Raw genomic sequence first — 23,142 nt, 5'->3', positions numbered from 1 at the left:
CAATATAAATGGCTTTCAGATTATGGGCTGTTTTGATTAGCCATACCCTAGATGCCTGCAGCCTACTCCCATTAGCATGGATAATTGTGAATCCACTGTATTTACATTTTCACGCAGTCTCTCTAATACATTTCAGGCACTTAGATGGAAAACTAAATCTCTATTATTTCATCTTACAGGAATTTAGCACATGGCACTAACCTCTGTACAGTCCAAAGAAGCCTTCATAGCGTAGCACTTTCTTAAAACAGTCAAAGCTGTTTTTATACATAAGTTCTCCCACAAAAGAGCCAGTTGATCGTTGGTTCTGCATTCGAGTTTTTACAAGATCAATAGGATACACAGCAGTGGCTCCCACAGCTAAAATTAAATAACATCAACATTTCAGAAAGAATTAAGGTCTGTCAAAGGAAAGAGAGTTAAAGTCAAGGAGAAGGCTGGTAAAAGGAAAAAACAAATTTTGAATGTACAGATTTTAAAACTATACTAACTTAATAAACAACTGTGGCTTTTTATTCAAGTGTCTCCTGTTAAAGGATGCCTTAGACACTTAAAAAAAAAAGTACATCACTACATCCTAACCTCATTATTAACCTGTCTTCAGAAAGCCTATTTGCAGATAAATAAGAGAAAAGAGCCACTTAAAAAACACTGATCTTGTGCAGGTATGGGAAAGAAGTCCCCTTTGCTCTTCTTCCATCTCATAGGTACAGACAATAACTGGCTTACGGAGAGACTAGAGAAGGCTTTGTCCTTTAATATTTCCAATAAGATGGAAAATCAGAGAAAAAAATAAGAAAAATGAAAACTTTGCACTCATCCATGACTTACCTCCAGCAATGGAACCCAGACCAAATCTGTAGGCTGACTCTGCAACCTGTAGGAGAACTGGTCGAGATGAATCGACTGAGGCCTTCTTCTTTGTATGCACATATTTTGGAGAGCAGAAAGATGGGAGATAAAAAAGACAGAACAAAAATGAGCACATATTATTTTAAAAATTATCCGCTGGTTTCTAAATTCATGATACAACTAAAATGTCCAAGGGGAAGATAGCGTTAGAGACAGTAAGTTTTTATTAATAAAAAGTTATTATTGCTATTAATGTTTAAAATCAAATTTGAACACAATGAAAGCCATTATGTACCAAAAACTGTTATGAACCTATTTTCAAATGTTCAATTCTCATTGCTGATCAAAAAGATACAGATTTTAAAATATTAATGGGATATCATTCTTCATCAAGAATATTGGTAGGTTTTGGGCTTGTTTTTATTTGTTTGTGTGTTTGTTTTTTTAATGACAATATCCAGCCTGGCAAGAGTTGATGAAAACAGGGCTTCTCAAATCAGGTGTTTAATCAAGTATAAACTAATAGGAAACTTAGTGATAAATACCTGAACCCTTAAAATGTATGTAACTTCTGACCTTATAGTTTTACCTATAAAGAGTTAGGTTAAAAATAATTGTGTATGTAAAAAGGATCAAGCTACAAGAATGTTAAAAAGTAGTACTGTTTGGCCTTGCAGACTCTGCTGTCCCAGAGCCATTCGCTCCCAGCAATGGTCAACTCAACCGTGTTCTTTGACATCACGGTTGATGGTGAACCCTTGGGACGTGTCTCCTTCGGGCTGTTTGCAGACGAAGTTCAAAAGACAGCAGAATAATTTTGTGCTCTGAGAACTGAAGGGAAAGGATTTGGTTATAAAGGTTCCTGCTTTCACAGAATTATTTTGGGATTTATATGCCGGGGTGGTGACTTCACAAGGCATAATGGCACTGGTGGCAAGTCTATCTATGGGGAAAAATTTGATGATGAGAATTTCATCCTGAAGCATACAGGTCCTGGCATCTTGTCCATGGCAAATGCTGGACCCAACACAAACGGTTTCCAGTTTTTCATCTGCCCTGCCAAGACTGAATGGGTGGATGGGAAGCATGTGGTCTTTGGCAAGGCGAAGAGGCATGAATACTGTGGAGGCCCTGGAGCACTTTGGGTCCAGGAATGATGAAGACCAGCAAGAAGATCACCATTGTTAACTGTGGACAACGCTAATAAGTTTGACTTGTTTTATTTTAACCATCAGACCATTCCTTCTGCAGCTCATGAGAGCACCCCTCATCCCAGCTGCTCGAACACCCTATAATCTCTGCTCTTGCTGGGTTCTTTGGGTTCCGGGTTTTCCTTGTCCCTCCAAATCCAGCTGAGTTGCAGAGTTAAGTTTATGATTATGAAATAAATGCTAAACAAACAAACAAGAAAAGGAGTACTATTTTATAACAGCAAAAACTCTGACAGTAACCTAAATGTCCAATAATAGAGGACTGGTTAAACATAATGCTATAGCCTTAAAACTAAATAGTATGTCACAAAAATGATATAGCAAAATAATATTTGTTATTAAAAATGTTCATATAGTATAAGTGAAAACAGGTTAAAAATATGGTGGGTACATAGGTATTTGTAATATGATTCTCTTTACCTTTTAAAATATTTGAAATCTTTCACAATCTTTAAAAAACAATGTTGAAGACTGTGCAATGTTATTTTTATTAAAACTATTTGTGGGTATATATATGCATATAAAAATAATACTAACATTTGGCTACCCTACCATCAAGAGATATTAAAAATGTTTACAGTGGCTACAACTAGGTAGTTATATTATTGTTACTTTTTCCTCTTTTTTGGTCCATCTTTTCTAAAGTCATATTTTGGGCCAGTCATTGGTTGCATTTCTCTATCTACATGAATAAAATTGTAATTTTATGTCTATATAGAGTTGTCAAATGAGGGTGGCATGAAGCTTAATAAATACCTGTTGAATGAATAAAAACATTCAACAAAATTTGCTTTTTCAAAAGCTGTAATAATTAAAATCAATGAACAATGAAAATAATTACCAACCCCAGCTAACAACCCACTGAATTTTAGCTGTTGTCAATGTAATACAATTGTTAATACAATGAGATAATTTGGAATCTCCTTTCAAGTCATTTCACTGAAAATAGCTTTACACAGAAATACACATCTTTAAGAATGTAAAACATTTCTTCTGCAAATTGCATGGGGTGTTTCCAATTCCATTCCTATATCGATGGACATCAATAGTAACTTCATTTTGCCAGATATATCCACGAGAAAGGCACTGTTTTATTTATATGAATATAGATATGCAACACAGATGAACAAACAAAACAAAAAGTCTCATAGAAACAAAGAACAAACTGATGATGATTGCCAAGGGTGGGGAGTTTGGGATGGGTGGAGAGATGGGTGAAAAAGGTGAGGGGGAATATGGTCCAAAACAGTGTAATAACTACAGGGCAGTGGATGGTTTCTAGACTTCCTGTGGTGAGCATTCTGTAAGACACATAAATGCAAAGTCGCTACATTGTACACCTGAAACTAATATGATACTGTATGTCACCTATAATTTTAAAAAGACAAAAAATATGCAATACTTAGAAAGGTTCTGACATAAAATCACAAGTGAAAATACTTTGAAAATAATGAGGGGAGGGTGGCTACCACTATCACTAACTCATCATTTAAAAGACGAAATAAATGAAACCCCAGACTTTTATTTAACTTTTCTGAAGCTAGAAATGTAGCATGCTCACGAAGAGACAAGAATGATTCCCACTCCTATACTATTTTGTCGAGGATAAATGTCAGCACTGAGCCTACCAGGTGGATTCACCTCCATTGCTTGAGTCTTTCTATGTTGTCTGGCCCATTGGGGTTCACAAAGTAAAGAATATTCCGGGTAAGGGCACTGTGAATTGCTCTAAAGCTTTAAGAGGCAGCCAATCATTTCCCACTGTAAATTTCATCAATCTCCTCTAACCCTTTCATGGCCAGTGTCACCAAGCACCCATCACAAACTTTCAAAAGCTTCAGAGGGCATAAAGGAAAAATCGTGGGATACCACTATCAAATTGGGGAGGGGGGGGAAATCTGGAAAAAAAAAAAAATCCTTGCTTTTTTTAGCCCCCCAATTTCTATAACAACTAGTAGCACAGAGATACTTGTAAGCAGTGTTTTAAAATCAAAGGGAGGGTGGAGCGACGCTGCTTCCACCTCTGCACGTGATTATACAGCTCTCTCCTGCTCTCGCGGAAATCGGCTTCCTCTTTTAACGACGGCCAGCTGGTCTTCCAGAGGTGCCTGGTTTAGGATTTACTGAGCACACACCCACCACTTTGAGTTACACGCTGCACACAAAACTCGCCGCTGCATTTGGGTGGGGAGGAGCTGGAAGGAGGGGGTCCTGGCTCGAGGCCTGCCAGTCCTAAAAATGTAGCCCGCATCAACCCATTGTGGTCAAACTGGCGTCTCTGTTCAGACCCAGAGCTCCAAGCCAGAAACTGTTAAGTCTCACAGGATTCAGAGATGACTGTGCCTTAAAGGAGGTATTTTTCTAAAACGACGCTCATCTGTGAGTGGATTTATTTTACAAACATCACGTGAGGACAGCCTGTGCTACAAAGGCTTTGATTCTCATCCTGATCTATAGAAAGTTGAGCGAGAGTTAAAACGAGGAGGTCCCATGTCTTAAGTTTCTGACTGCCACAACTGCGAGAGATTGGCTTCTGTTAACCATAAAATAAAATTTAGCATTCCTCAAATTGTTTCCACATAACTTATGAATCCTTTCACAGAGAAAATAGATCTAAAAACCTTCAAACTATGACTCCAGACTAAACAAAATTATCTCATTTTGATATTCAGAAAAACGGAAGGCATGGCAGTGAGACGAGGAGCTGACAAAGTACCTCCTTGCGGAAAAGAGACGGCTTTCATTTAGCAATGTGCCACTTTGCTGGGACAGCGACACCGAAAGAGAACTCCTGCCCTGCAACTCTCAGCTCAGATTTAGGGAAAAAGAAGGGATCTTTTGCCTATTTTTGGAGGGCTAGGCTTCCAATGAGGTTAGGACGTCACCTCATCCAGAACAAGCAAAAATGTTAGCTATCCGTTAATCAGAACATCTCTAAGCCATTTCTTTTTAGCCTTTTGAAATTGTCTAGATTTTTGATGCAAAATGGAAAAACGGTAGGTCAGATACCAGTGCCAGAAAGGCAACTGCAAGTGAAAAAGATTTGGGGGTTCCCCAACTAAAGAAACAGCAGGAAGCAAGTTTGCTTTTTCTGCCCACCTGCCTCTGGGCCTCAGCCAAGTTGAAGGGCAGAGTTTCCTCTTCCAGAGGAGCAATTCGTTCAATGTCTGCTAAGGTCATACGTCTGGAAGGAAGGAAGGAAAAACAACAACAACAACAACAAAAACAAACAAGCATAAGCAACAACAAAATACAAGTTTATTAAAATTTACATTATGGCATTTTAAAACAATCCCTTATTTCCCATATTTCAGAGTCATCTTTCATTTGGCTTTTTTTTTTCTCCCAGTTCACTGCCCTCCTCCTACCCCCACCTCCTAACCTCCTTTTATTAAGCTAATTAAAAAAAAAGAAAAAGGCCAACTTACCCCCGTGGCTCATATAAATCTGCTAACTGAAACAAGATGTCAACTTCCATGGGTGTAACCTGACCAAATTTCTGAGCTGCCAGAACAAACTCCTCTGTATGGAAAAAGAGTTAAAAGGGGAAAGATTCGAAAAGGGAATAGTCACTAAATGCAGCATTAACTCAAGGCACTGGAATGAGTGAACATCATACAATTTAATTATTATCAGTCGTAGAATTCAAGTCAATCCAAATAGAGTAAGAGCTTTTGCACGTCTTCTGGAAAGAGTGTGCAGATGAGTCTCTCTAACATTTGACTTTAAAAGCTTGGTGTCATCTGAAGGCTTTGATAAATGACATGGAATGTTATTCAAATTACAGGTCAGGGAAAGCTAGGAAGCAGATATGAAATATGCACAGGTCCCAGGAGGTTACATTAACGAAGCTGTGGAATTCCTAAGGGAATTTTCTGTTTTTTTTTTAAAAAAAATCCCATTAAAATGCTAATATCTTGTTCCTAGACTATAGATCAACCTACATTGTCATCAGTATAACTTTATGGAATTCCTCATGCACTTCTGAAGGTGACTTACGAGGCTGCTAATTTTGCTCAGGTTCTAGCAAGATTTGAAAACATTTAAGAAACTTTAGATGGTTCCGTCACCGAAAGACTATCTTTGGTTTATAAAAAACTTGCTAAAGATTGTTTTTGTTTATAAAAAACTTGGTTTATAAAAAACTTGCTGAAGATTGTTTTTGTTTTGTTTGCTTTTGTCTGATTAAACGATGGAGAACACACATATACCATAGAGTTAATAGGTGTCAATGGAATAGAAAAATCTACACTATGACCTCTTGGGTTTTAGTCTTCATCCTAATGATAATATACCAAGATATTTGCAGGTAAAAATTCAGATTTATTCCCACTCACCTTTAGTCACCTCTACATCTTTCTTGTTGCCTGCCAGAGTGCTGTAGATCTTTCTAATGAGTTCCATGTTGTTAAGGAGTGAATTAAATCCATTAAAATAGGAGAAACTAACTTGATGGGATGTGGCACCTCCAGCAGCCTCAAATAAGTTGAAAATAAGAGAAGAGAAAATAAAAACAAAGGATTTAAAGAATGAAGAAGTACATATATTAAATGCTAGTTTTGGAAGTAACCAGGAATGCATGTATAAGAAGAAATAGCCATAAGTGTTTTTCTTTCACATTAAAAAAAGCTATATATGATTTTTGGAAGTAACTGCAAGTAATCATGACCAGAACTTGTACTCTACACACAGAACCCTAGAAAACTAAATAAATGCATGTGTAGGGTTATAACAACAGGACCAGTAGTAATTTACAGAGTTCAAATTTCCACTGGAAATGTTTTATAAGTTTGTTTATATCATCTAATGAGCAATTCTTAAAGGCTTAGACATGCAAAACTATATTACACACATGTGTGTGCTTATACATGCAAAACTATATTATACAAACACAAACATTCTATAAAAAGCGGTCAATCTAGCATTAATGTCATGATTTGTCATGCTACTTATAACTAGCAATAAATAATCATTTAAGTACAGACTTTACATTGGTGAGATTTTTCTAGCAAACAAGCATATTATGGTAAAATTATGAGATGTCATATGCTTTGATGGGGGTGAAGACTGGTCAGAATTCTGATAGTCGAAATTTGTAATTTCTTCACAGGGGACAAGGGAAGTAGACAGCATGTCCATTATGAATGGAACTTCAGTTTAGGGTTTCAAATTCTATCCTTCCCTAACAAGGCAAAATGTTTTTATTAGGAAAGCACTTCTTTATAAAGTAACAACCACATAAATCTTCACTTAGTAATCATTTAGAATAGCTGACATGAGAGGTTAGAATGGAGTAGGGAAGGGGGAGTGGGGGGGGGGCCAAGGAAAGGAGCTAGATTAACACAGTGCCAGAATGGAAAGGCCTTGTCAGAATGCCACATTTCCAAAAAGAGGCACCAGGAAAAAAAAAAGGAAAAAAATGAAAACCTAGCCTAAGCTCCTGCCTATGGTAAGCATAGTGAGAAACCCAGATGATGGTGAAAACACTCAAAAAATCTTCTCCCTGGGATGGACAAAAGGCTAGTTACCACTGCATAATGGTTCCCAAATCTGAGTGATCATCAGAATTATCTAGGAAGCTTCAGAAATTATATCCTAGGGCCTGAACACCTGTAGATGGTGAATCGGTAGGCCTGGAAGGAACCTTAGAACCTGTGTTTTTTATAATTATCCCCAGTGATTCTTAAGCTCCATGATCAAAGCTTGGGAACCACCACCACAGAATGTTCTAGGATACCCTCAGGAGGCAAGGAGTGGCTGGACATCCACTGGGATGGAAGCTCCATGACATAGGACAGAGGACTCTGCCCATCACGTGTACCACTGCCACTTCAGCACACATGTTGAATCAACAAGTAAATCCAGGGTTTAGAATTTCTGTTTTGTTGACCTTTCAACTATATCTGTATGTACTATTTTTTAAAAAATTTATCACCTTGAAAAACAGATAAAAGCAAAGATTAGCATTTGGCATACTTCAAAATATAAAGCAAAATTAATACATGATCACAAATTTGTTTTTCCTTTAAAAAAAAAAAGCTAATACATTTCTTTAAGATATTCCATATTATCCAGATAGCAAATAAACCTATCCACTAAGACTAGCCAAAATATACTGTGTCTGTAAGTTTGGTAATGTATGTGATCACATTAAAAATGTCAGTGTTTTAAACAGAACAATCTCTACATAATATGCAAGAATTATTCTTACAATACCTTATTAACTGAGCTCATGCCAGGTACAATAACCTACTTCATTAGGGAAAGTTACAACTTACAGCTACTAGACATTCTTCTACAAAAGGTGTCAAGACATGGGGGCGGATGGTGACCATGATGTCTCGGAAATCAATGGCTGTGACTTTTCCAGTCCTGGCATTGTCCCTTTGCACAAAGGCTTGCTTTGCATGCTCCAATTGTATTTCCTAAAAATAAAGAAGGTAAATAATTTGTTCCTCAATTACTACAAATGACCGCTCAATTTTCAATTAGGGTGAAGAAATGTAGATTATATCTTGGTTTAACAAACTCCACCTATTTGTTAAAAAGAACCCTCAAGCTAGTTTCTCCTTCCAAAGAGAGAGCTTTGCTCGGACCAGTGAACAGGTCTTGAAGAAGTGCATTCCTTAAATCTCCTCCTGCGAAAACCAAATCGCTTCCATGCTCTGCTGGAGTCCAAGGACACCAATGAAAACTGGAATGAGCCTAGTTTACTAGGCTCAAAGATCTGGCCAAACCCAGCTTAAGTGATGCAGATGATCAAAGGAGAAACACTCTCAAGGATGTTATCTCTCTCCAAAGAAGAGAGGAAAATTCTTAATGGCAACCTGGTATACAAAGGTGTGCTGTAACCACAAATTGGAATGCGCTATTCTTCTTGACACTATTGGTCTTTTAGGCAGGTTAAGCCTTTGTTATAGGGGTTCTTCCATGCATTCCCCACTCTCTCACTTCCCATTAGATGTCAGTATCCCCTTCGCCCCAAGGCCATGACTCCAAATGTCTCCAGAGAGGGCCATGTGTTCCAATTGAGGACCACTGCTCCAGAATTAGGAATTAGATGGTACGTGGGTCAGAGGTGGCAAAACTGGGGTAGAGTGCCATATGATCTAAAAACAGGAACCCCAATCGTAGATTTGTTGCTAGTCCCAGGGGATAAGTGTATGCACAAAATAAAACATAGCCTCCCATCAAAAGCCATTATGTACCACGTGGAAGCATCCTTTCTGCAGAGAGCGCTTCATTACCTTCTTCATGACACTATTCATTTCCCAAATGACCCCTTAGACTGAGAGCTAATCTCTATGGAATTACAAAACATCACTGATATGGCTCTCAAGGACTTCCAATTAAAGAAAAAGAAGCTTTATTAGATGATATAGAGGAATTAATTTTTTAAAACTGGTGAGATAATGAATTATGGTTGTATAAAAACTAATTGTCCTTATGAACTAGTGCAAAGTGAAGTATGGGAGAAATGAACATGAGTCTGGTAATGCTTTAAAGTATTCTACCTCCCTTCTCTTTCCCCGGAAAGGTGGGGAGGTGAAAAATACTGATAAAATACTGATAATAACTGAAACTGGATAATGAGAACATGGTGGGTCATTATACTTTTCTCTCTACTTTTGTGAAGTTTGAAAGTGTCTACAAAAAAAATTTGAAAAGACAAAACGATGGTAAGAATCAGAATTCTTATCCTATTCAAAAGCTTCTCAGTTATAGCTTCTTCTAGTTTCGATTCAGCTTGTCCCTCCTGAAACTCTCTTCTGGTGCCTTTTCCATTCATGCCTTAAATTAGGGGCATCTGTCAGCCCTCTGTCCTTAGACTATTCTTTCAGGTCAAGACCTCCCCATCCAGGGCCTCAAAGACTTCTTAGAAGGCTTGACTCCCAGATCCAAATCTCTCACTCCCATTTGCTGGACCAGAATTTCTAACTGCTTAGAGAACATATCCACGTGGGCATCGTGTAGAAGCCATAATATTACATATCATTAAACTTACTGTTATATGTACCCCACCCAGCCCTCGAAACTAGCCCCTCTCCTATGTTCAAAGCTTCATTATTGGCATGTTGTTTTTCTGGTCACCCAACCTAGGCATCTGTCTGTTTTAATTCTTCAAGCTTCTTTTTCCCCAGAGTAAACCAGAACTTTTGAAAGTTCACCCAAATGGATCTTCTCCTTTTTACTCCTGATGCCACTGTTTCCAGCCCTCCTTAGACCATGCCTGAATGGCCACCATGGGCCCAGCTGTCAGTCTGGTGCCTCCCTCTCACCTCTGCAGTCCATTTTGTACACATCAACAGCTGCCTTTAAGCATCTCAGGTCTGACCTCAATCCCTGTCTGCAGAAACCTTCAACAGCCTTTCATCATAAAGGTCCATCTCCAAAGCAGAGCACTCGAGACCCTACGAGGAGCTGCTCTCCATCTTGCCTCCAGCGCCTCATGGCCAGCCCTGCCAACCCTTCCACACATCTGGCATTTGTCTACATTCTTTCCTCCATCCAGCAAAAACTATACATGGCCTTTTTCTCTAGCTCTTGAAATCCTACCACTTCCTCCAGGCTGAGTTCAAATGCTACCTCTTAGGTAAATATAATTAGGCCCCCTAACTGAAAATTAATAATCACTTGGTCCCCTGCTTACACTTCAATGATAAAACTTGTCTTATTCCATCTTACATGCCTCTCTTTCTCTCTACCTTGCCAGGGAAAAAAGACTATGCCCTGTTCATCCGTTATGGTGTAGGCAGAATGCTTTAGATAGAGTAGGTACTCAATAAACCGTAGACATAATCTTCAGTGACAGGTATTCTAGTTCTCTGTACAAGTGCCTCTGTTTTAAGAGGAAGGCAGAAACCAGCTGTTCCATACCCTATAATGAAGAATGACCATAGTATGTATTCAGGTGAAAGTAAATGAACATGAACTCCCTTGAATTGCCAGATCTACTGCTAAAATAAAGCTAGCTAAGCCGAGATCACTCTCAATAATAGTAGAAGGTGTGTTGAGTTATTTACCATTTTCCCTAGTTTATAACTCAGATAGAGTCTTAAGGATCCTGAAACCATTATACTAAAAATGGCATCGCTTTCCCCATCTACCCTATCTCCTCAGAAAGCAGGAAGCCAGAACACTAAGACTAACCTGCCCAGAATGTCAAATTGGGAAACGGACACCAGAGTGGGGGTTGATGCTCACACCGCAAGACAGGGGTGCATTTGTAATGATGATGGGTCACTACACATTTCTGTGCCTACACTTGCACGAGTAAATATTAGCAGTGATCCCTCAATCATGCAACAAGAAGGACTTTTGACTCTAATGATGAACAACTTAAACAGCTTTTAACCCTAATGATGAACAACTTCCAACAGCTCTTAAAGATCGGGGACATTATAAATAAAAATGAAAAATAAGGAGCTAGATCTACGTAGTTGTCTAAATAATAGGATAGAGTGAAAATACTTAACTAAGTGCTTCCCCAAACTTAAAAGTAGCTTACTAAAGATGTGGGCTACCTTCTGAAGAACACTTATGTTGTGCCTGTTTCTTGTTCTGGGTGAAGAAATGAAACTATTACCTCAATTAATACAACCACCATTGTAATAGCATTTAGTGAGCATATATTATGTGTCACTCTGTTCTAAAGCACGTTATAGTAATCAACTCATTTAATGCCCACGGCAACCCTACAAAGTTAGTACAAAAGTCTCTCATCTACATTGAATATGTTCCAAGACTCCCAGTGGATGCCTGAAACCATGGATAGTACCGAACTCTCTCTCTCTATTTTTCCTGTACATACCTAGGATAGTTTAATTTATAAATTAGGCACTGCAAGAGAGTAATAATAAAATAGAACAATTATCACAATATATTGTAATAAAAGTTATGTGAATGTGGTATGTGTGTATCTCTCTCTCAAAATATCTTTTTGTATTGTACTCACTCTACTTATGATGTGTGATGATAAAACGCCTTATTAAGTAGAGAACTTTCACATTTTCATTTTAAGGAAGCACTTTATGGCTTCTCTTTGGCACACCAATTGCCAGCATCTCTACTCTTGTACTTTGGGGCCATTACTAGGTAAAATAAGGGTCACTTGGACACAACCACTGTGATACCACAACAGTCAATCTTATAACCAAGAAGGCTACTGAGTGACTAATGGGCAGGTATCCAGTGTAAATGGGCTGGACGAGGGGATGATTCACATCCCACTTGGTACAGACAGGAATGGCACAAGATTTCATCACACTACTCAGAATGGTGCACAGTTTAAAACTTAGAAATTATTTCCGGAATTTTCCATTTAATATTTTCAAACTGTGGTTGACCGTGGGTAACTGAAACCACAGAAATTGAAACCGCGGATGAAAGGGGACTACTGTACTATTATTAAGCTCATTGTAGCAGTTTAGGAAACTGTGGTCTCACTGACAGGAAGCAGCAAAGCTGGAACTCAAACCCGCCCCTCTGACAATGCTCCTAATACTTTGCTATACTCCCGGGGAGCCTCGAAAATGCTACTGTCAGGAATTTGGTTATAAAATATATCTGACACAGGAATCTTAATAGCTATGAAAAGACAAAAATTCAATTCGTTTTTAAATTATTCTCAGTGCTCTACATTTTTCTGTTGCCTATTTTCATAAGAAAACAATACGATTCCATGCCACCTTTTCATTAAGGCAAAAGTCCTCTATGTGCTCAGAGTGCCAGGATTATTCCAACAATAGCAGAGACCATGGAGGAGAGAAACCTGAACTAAAAGGTCTTCTCCTGGCCTTGCTCGCTGTTGGCTCGCTTTCTCACAGTAAGGAGGCCTGTGGGAGCCAACACACAGGTACTCTACCAATACTTATTTTGAGAATGAATGGCCTTTGAAATAGTTCATGGCAGAGTAACTTAAAACCAAAGCTCTTCGTTGGCACCTCTAAAGCTATTTAAGAAAAACCTAACGTGTAGTCAGGACTACTCTGATCATTCTTAGATCTGAACCCAGCGGGATAAAACTGGGACAGAGAACTTACATATGCATGCAACAGAGGATATGTAAGATAGTGTTCATGTCCAAAACAAAAGGGACCAAAATGGATAAACTCATCATCTGTACAGGGGAAGGGAGAGCAATGGGAGAAGCAATAGTTACATTCAAATATTTAAAGGTTAAAGGACTATTAGGTATAAAAAAAAGAAGTTAGACTGGCTCTCTGTATTTCTTAAAAAAGAAATCAAAGGAGAAAAAATATAAGGATCAGGTTTTAGCACAAAATACAGAAGTATTTAACCTGTACAACTATTCAACAATGAAACGGGCTACCCTGACAAGCGGCAGGTTCGCAGTCACCAGAAGTATCTGTTCAACTACAGGCTAAGGAACATATGTTAAGAGACTTATTTTAATAGAGGGGGTTATGGAAGCAATATGTTATAATGCCAAAAATATGAAGTTTGGAAGAGGAATGAGTAGAGTTCAAATATCAGTCATGACTCTCCTAGCTGGGAGAGCTTACAGTTTGTTTGCATCTAAGAGCCCCAGCAACACCTGCTACACAGGGTTGTAAAAACCAGACGTCACGCCTGACAGGCACTTGATAAATGGCAGCTTTGATTTTTGTCAAGGTGAATGGTTTAAAAACCTCTGAAGTCCTTTACAATATAAGTTCTTTGAAGCTTTCAAAAAATCACCTAGTAAGCCACAGTGGTTCTGCTGAGTCATTATGAACCAGCCACAGGGATAGGGAGATGAAGACCTGATAGCACAGGGATAAAGGTAACAGCTGAACATTTAAACACTTACTCTAGGTCAGCGGCTATGCCAAGAACTTCAAAGACGGTATTTCACTTAAGCTTCATAATAACTCTGTGAAGTAATATATTGTTTTCATCTTATAGAGAGGCACCTGAAGCTCAGGGAAGTTAAGTAAGTAGTCCAAAATCATAGAGCTAGGAAGTGGCAGAGCTGAGATCTACACCAAGGTACTGCTTGATTCCCAAACTGAGATTTTTTAACCACTAACTCATGCTGTCTTAGGTACAATCGTAGTAAGAGGATCATAGGTAGATTTGGACCAATAACTGGAAATGAGATTTTAAGGAAAGTTTTGGTTATGGTTTGTATGTAAAAATGGAGCAAGATAGATCTCAAAGAATTCTCACCGTGGTTGATGGGGGAGACAGAAGAATCTGACCACAAAGGAAAATACTTGAGAGGAAAGAGATGAGGTGGTTGACCATGATGAGAAATTTGGGAGTGAGATGAATTTAAGTTACAAACAAAAGTTATGTTATAAACAAAGGAAAGCTAGAGGTACAGGTAAAATGTAATTCTGGGAGATGTAGATAGTAGGGTTTTGGTGGGGCGGGGGGAAGGCTAACGCTTAGCGTTATTAAATATGCTCCAGGAGCTGTTGCGTTTCCTTCATCTCTTTGAACCCTCCCGACAACCTTACAAGGTGGCCCTACCATCGCCTCCATTCTGCACATGGAAAAATGAGGTAAAGAGTCACTGAGGGTCACATGATGCTAAGGATGAAATTGGATACGCACCTGGGCGGACTGGCTCCGGAGCCACAGTCCTAAACTACACGACTGCTTATTCCTTATAAGGGGAGGCCTACCGAAAACCGGAAGAAAAAAAGTAATAGTTATAGAAATAGATGAGATCATCCCACAGTACATACAAAGAGCAGGCAGATGACAAAAATGGAACTGATCCCTAAAGAAGTGAGTACAGACAACAAAATCGAGGGCCTGAGATCTTGGGGAAAACCTAGTGAGCAGGGAAGATGGCACAGCTCTGCAGAGGAAGCCCGGATCAGTGCCAGGCCAGGAGATGTTTGCTAAACGTTGCTGATGGAGTCAGTAAGAACTAAAGAGAAAGGGCTAGCCTTCACCTGCGGCCAGAAGCCCCTGAGCAAGGAGCAGTATAACTGGGCAGTTCTGCTCAAGCACATGGAAGTAGGTCCAATTTCTCCTTAACATTTGCCAGTGAACTATTTCTGTTCCCTCTATTCTGTTGCATGATGATTAATGGAACAGGCTTTTATTGCCACAGTTTCCAACTACTTCAACACACCCATTCAGATTGCTGCAGGGTAAAAAGAAATCGAACTTCAAAATTGCTAGATGTACAGAAATAAACATATGTACGGGTTACACCACTTTAGGGCTAACATTTACGCTTCTAATAGGGCCTGTCATTTCCTTAATAATCTCCAATTTTCAAGTGGGTATATTTTGAATGCAAAAATTCTCTCCACCTCTATTCAGACATGCAAGTTGTGTTTCAGTCTGAGAACAATTTAACAAGAACATAAAAATGGACCCTCGAAATAAGCAGCAGATTCAGATGATTTATATTATCAAGCCAAGAACACCAAAAAAGACCCCTGGCTAGTTTGCATTTTTGTGTTTTGTATAGTTTTGAAATGTAAAGGAAAATCTAAAACTTTGATAAAAGCAGGGAGTTATCAAGAAGAACATGATTCAAAAGAATTTCTTTTTAGGGGTGGTGGTAGAAGAATTCTGGGGAAAATGCAGGTAATTATAAAAATAAGGAACAAAAATGAATAAAGGTGTGCTTAAAAAAATATGGTATCACATTTAGCCCTATCTCAAATAAATTCTATATTACATCAAGTATCAGAACTTGCACACTATTTAATATATATGTATCTACTTCATTTTCATAATTTTATGCTAATTTGAAGAAAAAAAATTCTAGTTAAAATAGAGATCCACATATTTTTAAACAGTAAAAACTAAACTAGAAATAGAATAGGCAGAGAAATAAGTAGTTCCCATTCTTAATATTTTTCTTTGCTCCCCACATTCAGACTTTCAGAGTTCAGAGTGAAATTTCATCCCCAATTCACTGGGGCCCTTTAATTAAAAGGGTCTTTAGGAGCAGTGTTGCACCAGGCACAGCAACACCTCGGCAGAAAGCAAGTACAGAGCTTTTCCATCTCAATTTCCTTCACCTTCTGATGTAACGTTAAACTTCACAGTGGGAAGTAGCTGTTCATTTTTACCAGGATGTTACTATAAAAGCCTGCACGACAGGCTGCTCAACAAAACAGCAAGCTGACTAACATCATGGACACAACAGCACAATGAACGCTGATTTCCTTTGCCCAGAGAGTAGAAAATGCAGTGTGAATAAAACGTCCAGCATCTAATTCTCCAAGTGACCAGGATATTACCATCTCTCTGGTTACCCTTCGCCAGAGGGTAACTAGCAATGCTTTCATTTGGACACAAAACGCAATATAGTATCTTGGAAGAGCTGAGGACAAACAACATTAGCTATTTTTATTCATTATTTCATTTTGGGACGTCAAACGGTGCTGTGGTGATGAAACAGTACTATAGCTGTACTGCAGCTCTCATCCGGTCTGACTTAAAACCAACATAAAAAGCACTCACGTGTTAAAAATGCAGATATGATCAAGGTCTCTGGCTACTAAAGATCCATGGTCTAGATTTTTTAATTAATACAGATGACAAGTTGGGAGACAATGGGAAGGCACAAATGATTACTTAATCTGAAGCAAGGATCTTGTTAGTTGTCCACTAATCTGTTTAAACAATTGTGGCTTCATCAAGTTCTACCATAAGTGATAGTTTTTTTGCTGTTGTTATTAACACCAAAATGTTCTATCAGTTCCAAAGCTTCAGAATTTGATGTTGTCATGGTTGAAGGTGACGTTTTCTTTTGTTTGGTGGTGGTGGGGAACGATTTCTTTTTTATATACAGCCTTTTGTGTTTAAAGTTTTGCCTTACACCAGGATGCCATGAAATGCAGTAGCAAAGCACAAGTGATGGTGACTAGGAGCAGTGACTCCTGGGGGCAACAGACCTCAAGAGCTCTGCTCTCTGGGGCTCAAAACTTGAAGAGCCAAAATGTCCATTTTACAAAGAAAAGACTTGGGCTGATTTGTACACCATGCTGACCCAAAGCCAAAATAACGGTCAGTTTGCTTTAACAAAAAGAACTAAAATTGTTCCGTTGCCTCATTAGCATGAATAAGCTTTGGCGTCCAACAGGGCTGTCATAGGGTCCAGGTGATCTGACAAGAGACCTCACCAATGTGAATGGCTAATCTGGGACACCAGGCACAGCTCTGAGCCCCAGGTTCTATTCCTAGCTCTATCTACTATGATTCACCTCTCTGGGTTTCATCATCCTCTTCTGACAAAAGGGTGACCTGAATAAAATTATGGTAAAACATTCACACCTCTATGATTAGGGTTCTCTTTTGGGTCAGGTAACTTTAATCTTAAATGCTATTTGCTGAGAAGACATTATAGAGAATTTTTAGTGCCATTCCTTCTCAAGTGAGCTATTTTGTTTCTTGGCTAACAGAACCCCAGCTTCATAATCTGCCTTCTCCACCAATTTAAAGAGTTGTTGATTTACTGATGAGTCCTCTTCCTAGAGCAAGAGGAGGAAGGCCTCTGGAAACAGAAGAAATGTCCTGGCTCCATAAAATGGGAAACAGAACTCCTTGGAAATGCCCAAGTCACTTCAGAAAAGTGTTATAAAACATCTAAAAAATACTGCTAAAGATTCAGGAAAATTAAAATCGACTTCAGTTCTACCTGTCTCATCTTGAACAAATCCAGAAAACTTTTCCAAGCTTCTGTGTGCTCATCCTTCATACAGAAACAACAGCAACTGCTTAACACCAGAGGTGACTGTAAGAACAACTATAAGTCAAAGCACTTTTCCAAGCTAGAAAATGCTCTGTGAGAGGTAGATAACAGCAATAGTTTTCTATTATCAAGTACACTGCATCTGGTAGCAATCCTAGACTCTTCTATCCTGAGACCTAAGCTACTAGAAATTCCTATGTGTAAGTTATTTTTAAATTGTAATAATCATGTGTGAAATATATACATATGATTCTAAACATCATCAAAAAGTAATGGAAGTGACAGTAACATACACTACCACTAAGAGCTTTTTATTATCATATTTGGCAATTAATACCCAGGTCGGGGTCAGGACTGCTGAACGTCCAGCCGTGCGCATGCCTGCGCACCCCATGCAGAAGCACAGCCCCCTCCAGAACAGAGACTAACCCTTCTCAGCCTTGGAACGGTGGAGCATAGTGACAAGAGCACTGTATTTCTGAATCCTTCACACATCTGTGATCTTATGGAAGAAGCTAAGTTCTAGAACAGTTTCTCTGTACTGTTTTGGAGTACTCCTTTGGGAACCCAACAAAAGCCATGAGCATTTTCCCCACAAAATTACCTGAAAATGTAAAATTTTACCCTAGAGTCTGTTTGTTCTTTTGTATATAATAGAGGATAATGATAATTACCTCTCAGGGTATTGGGGCATCTATTATCAGAAACGAAATATTTAAAAGCACTTTGTAAATTATAAAGATTGTTACTATCACTACGTTTTTGTTTTATTTTATTTTATTTTATTTTTTTTTGGAGAATGACTCTTAGTATTGACTCTACAAAATAAACTGACAGAAAAGTTTAACAGGCCTTTCACTCCGTGCTCACAGTTGCCTACTATGTCCGCCCAATAAAAAAAAATGGTCAGGGGATCCAAACAGACATATCTCCAAAGAAGATACAAGAGTGGCCAATAACCACATGAAAGATGCCTGACATCCTTAGTCATTAGGGAAATACAAATCAAAATCACAAACGAGACACTACTTCGAGCTTTTAAAGTGAAGGCCTCAATCTCCTCATCTGTAAACTGGGGCATGTAAACTGGGGCAGTCGACTAGACAACCTCATGCTGGTATCTGGCCCTTTGAGTTTGGATGGCTGCTCTAACCACACGTTGAATGTTGGTTTGGGGTTTATATCATCTGCCACAAGTGTTTGTGCTACAAAAGGGCGACCTCGAAGGGTATACACTTTATACCTGTGGTGGTTGCTCCACAGGCAGGTAAACATAGGAACAACCCCTAGATTTGTACATTAAAAGTGTCTCAAAAGTTATTACCTCTGCACCTCTCAGCCCTCTGCATCAGGCCTTGTGACAAATCCTGCATCCTTAGCAAACATTTGCCGAACTGGGGGGTAATAATGACAACATAAGAAATACTTCCAAACAGTGCAGAGTTTTCTGTTAATACCATTCATAAACAGGAGTTCCAGAAAGTACCGAATAAGAAAATTTCTCCAAATTCTTTTCTAAATATGCTATTTTCAGCATGTTAAAATGCATTATTCAACTAGCTACCATAATATTAGAGCTTTGCCCTAGGAACCGAGAGTAGAGGTATGTGGAAAAGTTTACAGAATATTTTAAAATACACTTGCATACCCACATATAAAGCTGTATTCACATTCACACACACATACCATCATTCTTGTAGTGAAGTGGAGATGATAGAACTGGGCATAAAAAAATTAGCAGCAACAAATGCAATAGTATGAATGGTGGGGTAACAGGACTGTGGCCCCACTCCCTGCTGTGACCCTTCCCTACCATCAGGAACAAGACTCCGGAAGGAAGAGCTGTGTCCCTGCTACTCGCTTTAACACCATCATTCAGCATAAAAAGGCAAGCTTGGCTCGAAGAATATTAAATTGATTCACCACTTAATGAATTTTATAACCAAAGTACAGAAAACAACATACTAGCTCAGCCCATGACCAGCAGCACCTCAGCAAGTGGGCAGCTTGTCCAGACTGTACACAGACAAACACGTGAATGCACTGTCCTCACAACCACATGGTGGCTTATAACAAATTCATGCTTGCTCAGACAGCATAAAACATTTGTTAAATGAAAAAAAAAAAATCTGACCTTACAGAGAATGGCATTGTCCACCAATCACAAACACGTGTACATACATAAGCACAGGTAACACACACGAGTGTGAGGCTTTTTCCATTGGCTGTAACCAAGCTGAACTACCTTCTAGGACCATCAGTGGGATGGAGCAGTGTTGTCTCTACAGACTGCTCAGGCTCGCTGAAACCACGAGCACTTCTCAACCAACCCTCTGGCTGCTCCTCTTCCTCAACAGGTAACAGGTAGCAGGACGTAAAGTGGCAGTTCTCTCATGTCTCTAGCAGCCAAGTGTCTGCTTTCATGACCTTGGCACCAGGCAGGAAACCAGTGCTTGTGTTTCTGAGCCCTGCTCTAGAAAGGTGGGTGCATGCTTGACAAAGCAGGAGCCCGAAACATAGGAGATTAAGTTCACTTGTATCTTTAAGAAGTTCCCTGTATCGAGAAAAGATTTCAAAGGAAGCAAATGAAAAATTTGAATGAGGATGGTCGAAGGGAATGACCTAATGGTAGACATCAAAACCGGCATTTAATATAAAGTCTATCATAATACATTCATTAATTCCTTTAAATATGAGCCTGGAGTGGAACACAAAAGCAAGGCCCTAAATGGGGTAATTATCCATGAAAATAATTTTAATATAGTAAAAAGCACTTGCATTTTGGCTACAAAAATCAAAATCATCCTACGCAGCACATTGTGGGATGAGTCCATTTACCATTATAGAATGGAGTCAAATTCAAGTGAGTGCCCTGTTAAGATGAAGCTGGAAACGTAATCAGTAATTGCTGAGCCATCTATGACTCTGGCTTTTCCATATCTTGAGGAAGTCCTAGAAGTCGCTGTGAGTGGTTTACAGCTGACTCAATTCAGCATAATTGATACTTGCTTAAAGGAAAACGCCATCAGCCTTACTACTGCTAACATTCCATTAAGACTAAAAGTTAATTAGGCTGTGTTCCATAAAGTTAATTTGAGGCATTTGTCTCAATAGCATTATTGTAATTATTCCTCATCAAAATGAATATCACCTCCTACTGCGTGCCAATGTCTTGTGTAAACAACGGCAAAAATCCAACAACTTGAATTCCAATCCCCACTTAAGTTATTTATGTAGGTTTATGTTGATATAGAACTGCAAACAGGGTCTCATAGACATTAACATGTTTTTAAAGAATACTACAACGGCAGGTTTAAGATACCTTATTTTAAGTTTCCAAAGGTTATGAAAATAAAAGCAAACTAAATGGCTTGACGAATTTCATATATCATAACAATACCATTATAAGTCAAAGAGAAGCACTTATTCAACCTATTACATATGCCTGTGCCTAGGAAAAATGCCATAAAACGCTGGCTGGATAAGCACACAGCCGGTGGACGTTATGTGTCCCATGCACCTGCCACCTCCACTTCACAGCTGTGTTTCCAACCACCCTTCAGAAGGCTGGCAAGGTCTCGGGCATACAAGAGAAGCAGGGGCACTGAGACACCCACTGACCACATTACTAGTGACAAAGAACAGAGAAGTTAGTTTCCCTGACAAAATTTTCCTCAAGACTCTGAATGCTAATTAATCCCCTTAAATGACTTTTAAAATATTATATTTAGTAAAATATAGAATTTGTTAGAGAAATAAAACAAATGCATAAAAGAACAAAAGAAGAATGGTTTATCATATGGACTTACATATGTAAGATATGTAAGATATTGATTTCTTTTGGCTAAATGTTAATATCATGGGTAAAACATTTTTAAAATCATGCGTCAAGGGGAAAACTAAATTGTAATCATATTTTATTATCACTCTTTTGTTGGCATCACCAGTGGTCCAGTGATATGATCATACCGGAGTGGGAGGGGAAAATGAAAGGCAGGAGGGCTGGGGCTAGGAACATCCAGAAACATCAACCCCAGTTTAATCTTGGACATGGACAGCAAGTGCCCTTTCAACAGTGGCTCTCAAACTTGGCTGCACATGAGAAGCGCCTAAGAAGCTTTACACATCCCAATGTCCAGACTGTCCACCCCACCTCTCCCCCAAATCAAATCAAATCAAATCTAATCTCCAGAGGTGGGATTTAAACAACAGTTTTTTAAGCTCACCAGGTAATTCCAATATGCAGCCAAGTTCCAGACTCTGTGCCTTGTCTAGGAAAGGCCTCAGATGAAATGATTCTACTGTCAGATCCTGATTATGACATTTCTCCAATTCTCAGAGGAAAACAAAATATTAGTAAATAGTAGTGGGTCCAGTCATAAGCCAGGAGTTCAAGTTTCAGTATTGTCCCTCTTGACTTAGATGTCTTTTGAGCAAATCACTTGATTTCCTAGGACATAAAGGGGTTCAACACAATCTGTAAGAGCCAACTTAATCTTATGGTTTCTACACACTAATAGAGAAATACTTCCAAATGGGATGATTTGGCCAGGATTAGAAAGTCTGAGGTAAATCAATTATTTACTCTTTTTAAGTTTTCAAGAGCTAGACCCACCAGCAAAAACTGAGTGAATTCTGCATATGTCAGGTGTCTCTTTCTTTCTTTTCCAAAATGTAGTTGCACAAATTCTGAATCCCAGTTAAATGGAATATGCTGATGAATTGTGGTCTGTTCAAAAACTTGCTTAACATCCTCTGAAAAGAGAAAAGAAAAGCTGATTAAAACAAAGCGAATCAGGTTCTTCCTTATAAAATATTATTAAATGGATATCTCTACTTTCTTCTTATAAATAGTAACTCAACTTTTAAAATACATACAGATTATAAAACCATGGCAGAAATGAAAATCAGAATTCTCATGGAATCAGTCAAGAAATCAAAGTTAATAATCCCATCAAATAAAATAAAGGGGATACACACACACACACACACACCCCTAAAAGGCAGTAGAAAACCAAACCAACATAATAAGCTATATCTCATATGCTTTGTTTTAACAAATATTATTTTCTATGCATAAGGGATATAATTCAATCTTTAGTGGCAGGAAACACATATAAATACAGAAACACATATAACACTATACAAATCTTAAATATAGTCCTTTATCAAATTGTTGAAAAGTTTTTCCAGATTTAGAAATCAGTTAGATAAATCTTGATGGACATATTCAAAGGCACTACAACTCTATTTGAGCTTTGGAAAGTTCTACTATTTATCAAACCACACACCTGAAGACAAAGGTGATGGGAAGTAAAGCCAGGAACCTGATTCTTTAACTGCACACAGCACGTTTTTAGCTTGACAGAAGTTCTCATATGGTCCAAATATCTCATTTTAAGATGGGCT

The 23,142-nt window shown here is 38.6% G+C and overlaps 1 protein-coding gene and 1 pseudogene across 4 annotated transcripts in view; one reads left to right on the top strand and one right to left on the bottom strand.

The window, feature by feature from the left end:
- SLC25A13 (solute carrier family 25 member 13) overlaps nt 1-23,142 on the bottom strand; it is a 165,075-nt gene that overhangs the window by 63,988 nt on the left and 77,945 nt on the right. For 3 of the 4 annotated variants that reach the window (XM_011363321.2, XM_023533097.1, XM_023533096.1), the window contains 7 exons: nt 22,349-22,488; nt 8,342-8,488; nt 6,401-6,539; nt 5,492-5,585; nt 5,163-5,247; nt 832-919; nt 202-360 (listed from right to left, as the gene is read on the bottom strand). In XM_011363321.2, the coding sequence (XP_011361623.1) occupies nt 202-360; nt 832-919; nt 5,163-5,247; nt 5,492-5,585; nt 6,401-6,539; nt 8,342-8,488; nt 22,349-22,488 (852 nt within the window). The remainder of the gene's footprint in view (nt 1-201; nt 361-831; nt 920-5,162; nt 5,248-5,491; nt 5,586-6,400; nt 6,540-8,341; nt 8,489-22,348; nt 22,489-23,142) is intronic. The other variant, XM_011363329.2, reaches the window with a different exon arrangement.
- On the top strand, nt 936-3,411 carry LOC111742513 (annotated as a pseudogene).

This window comes from Pteropus vampyrus, unplaced genomic scaffold (genome assembly GCF_000151845.1).
Source record: "Pteropus vampyrus isolate Shadow unplaced genomic scaffold, Pvam_2.0 Scaffold4, whole genome shotgun sequence".
NCBI classification, from domain to species: Eukaryota; Metazoa; Chordata; class Mammalia; order Chiroptera; family Pteropodidae; genus Pteropus; species Pteropus vampyrus.
The sequence above is the reverse complement of the archived record's forward strand: the minus strand, read 5'-3'. Positions and strand labels throughout refer to the sequence as shown.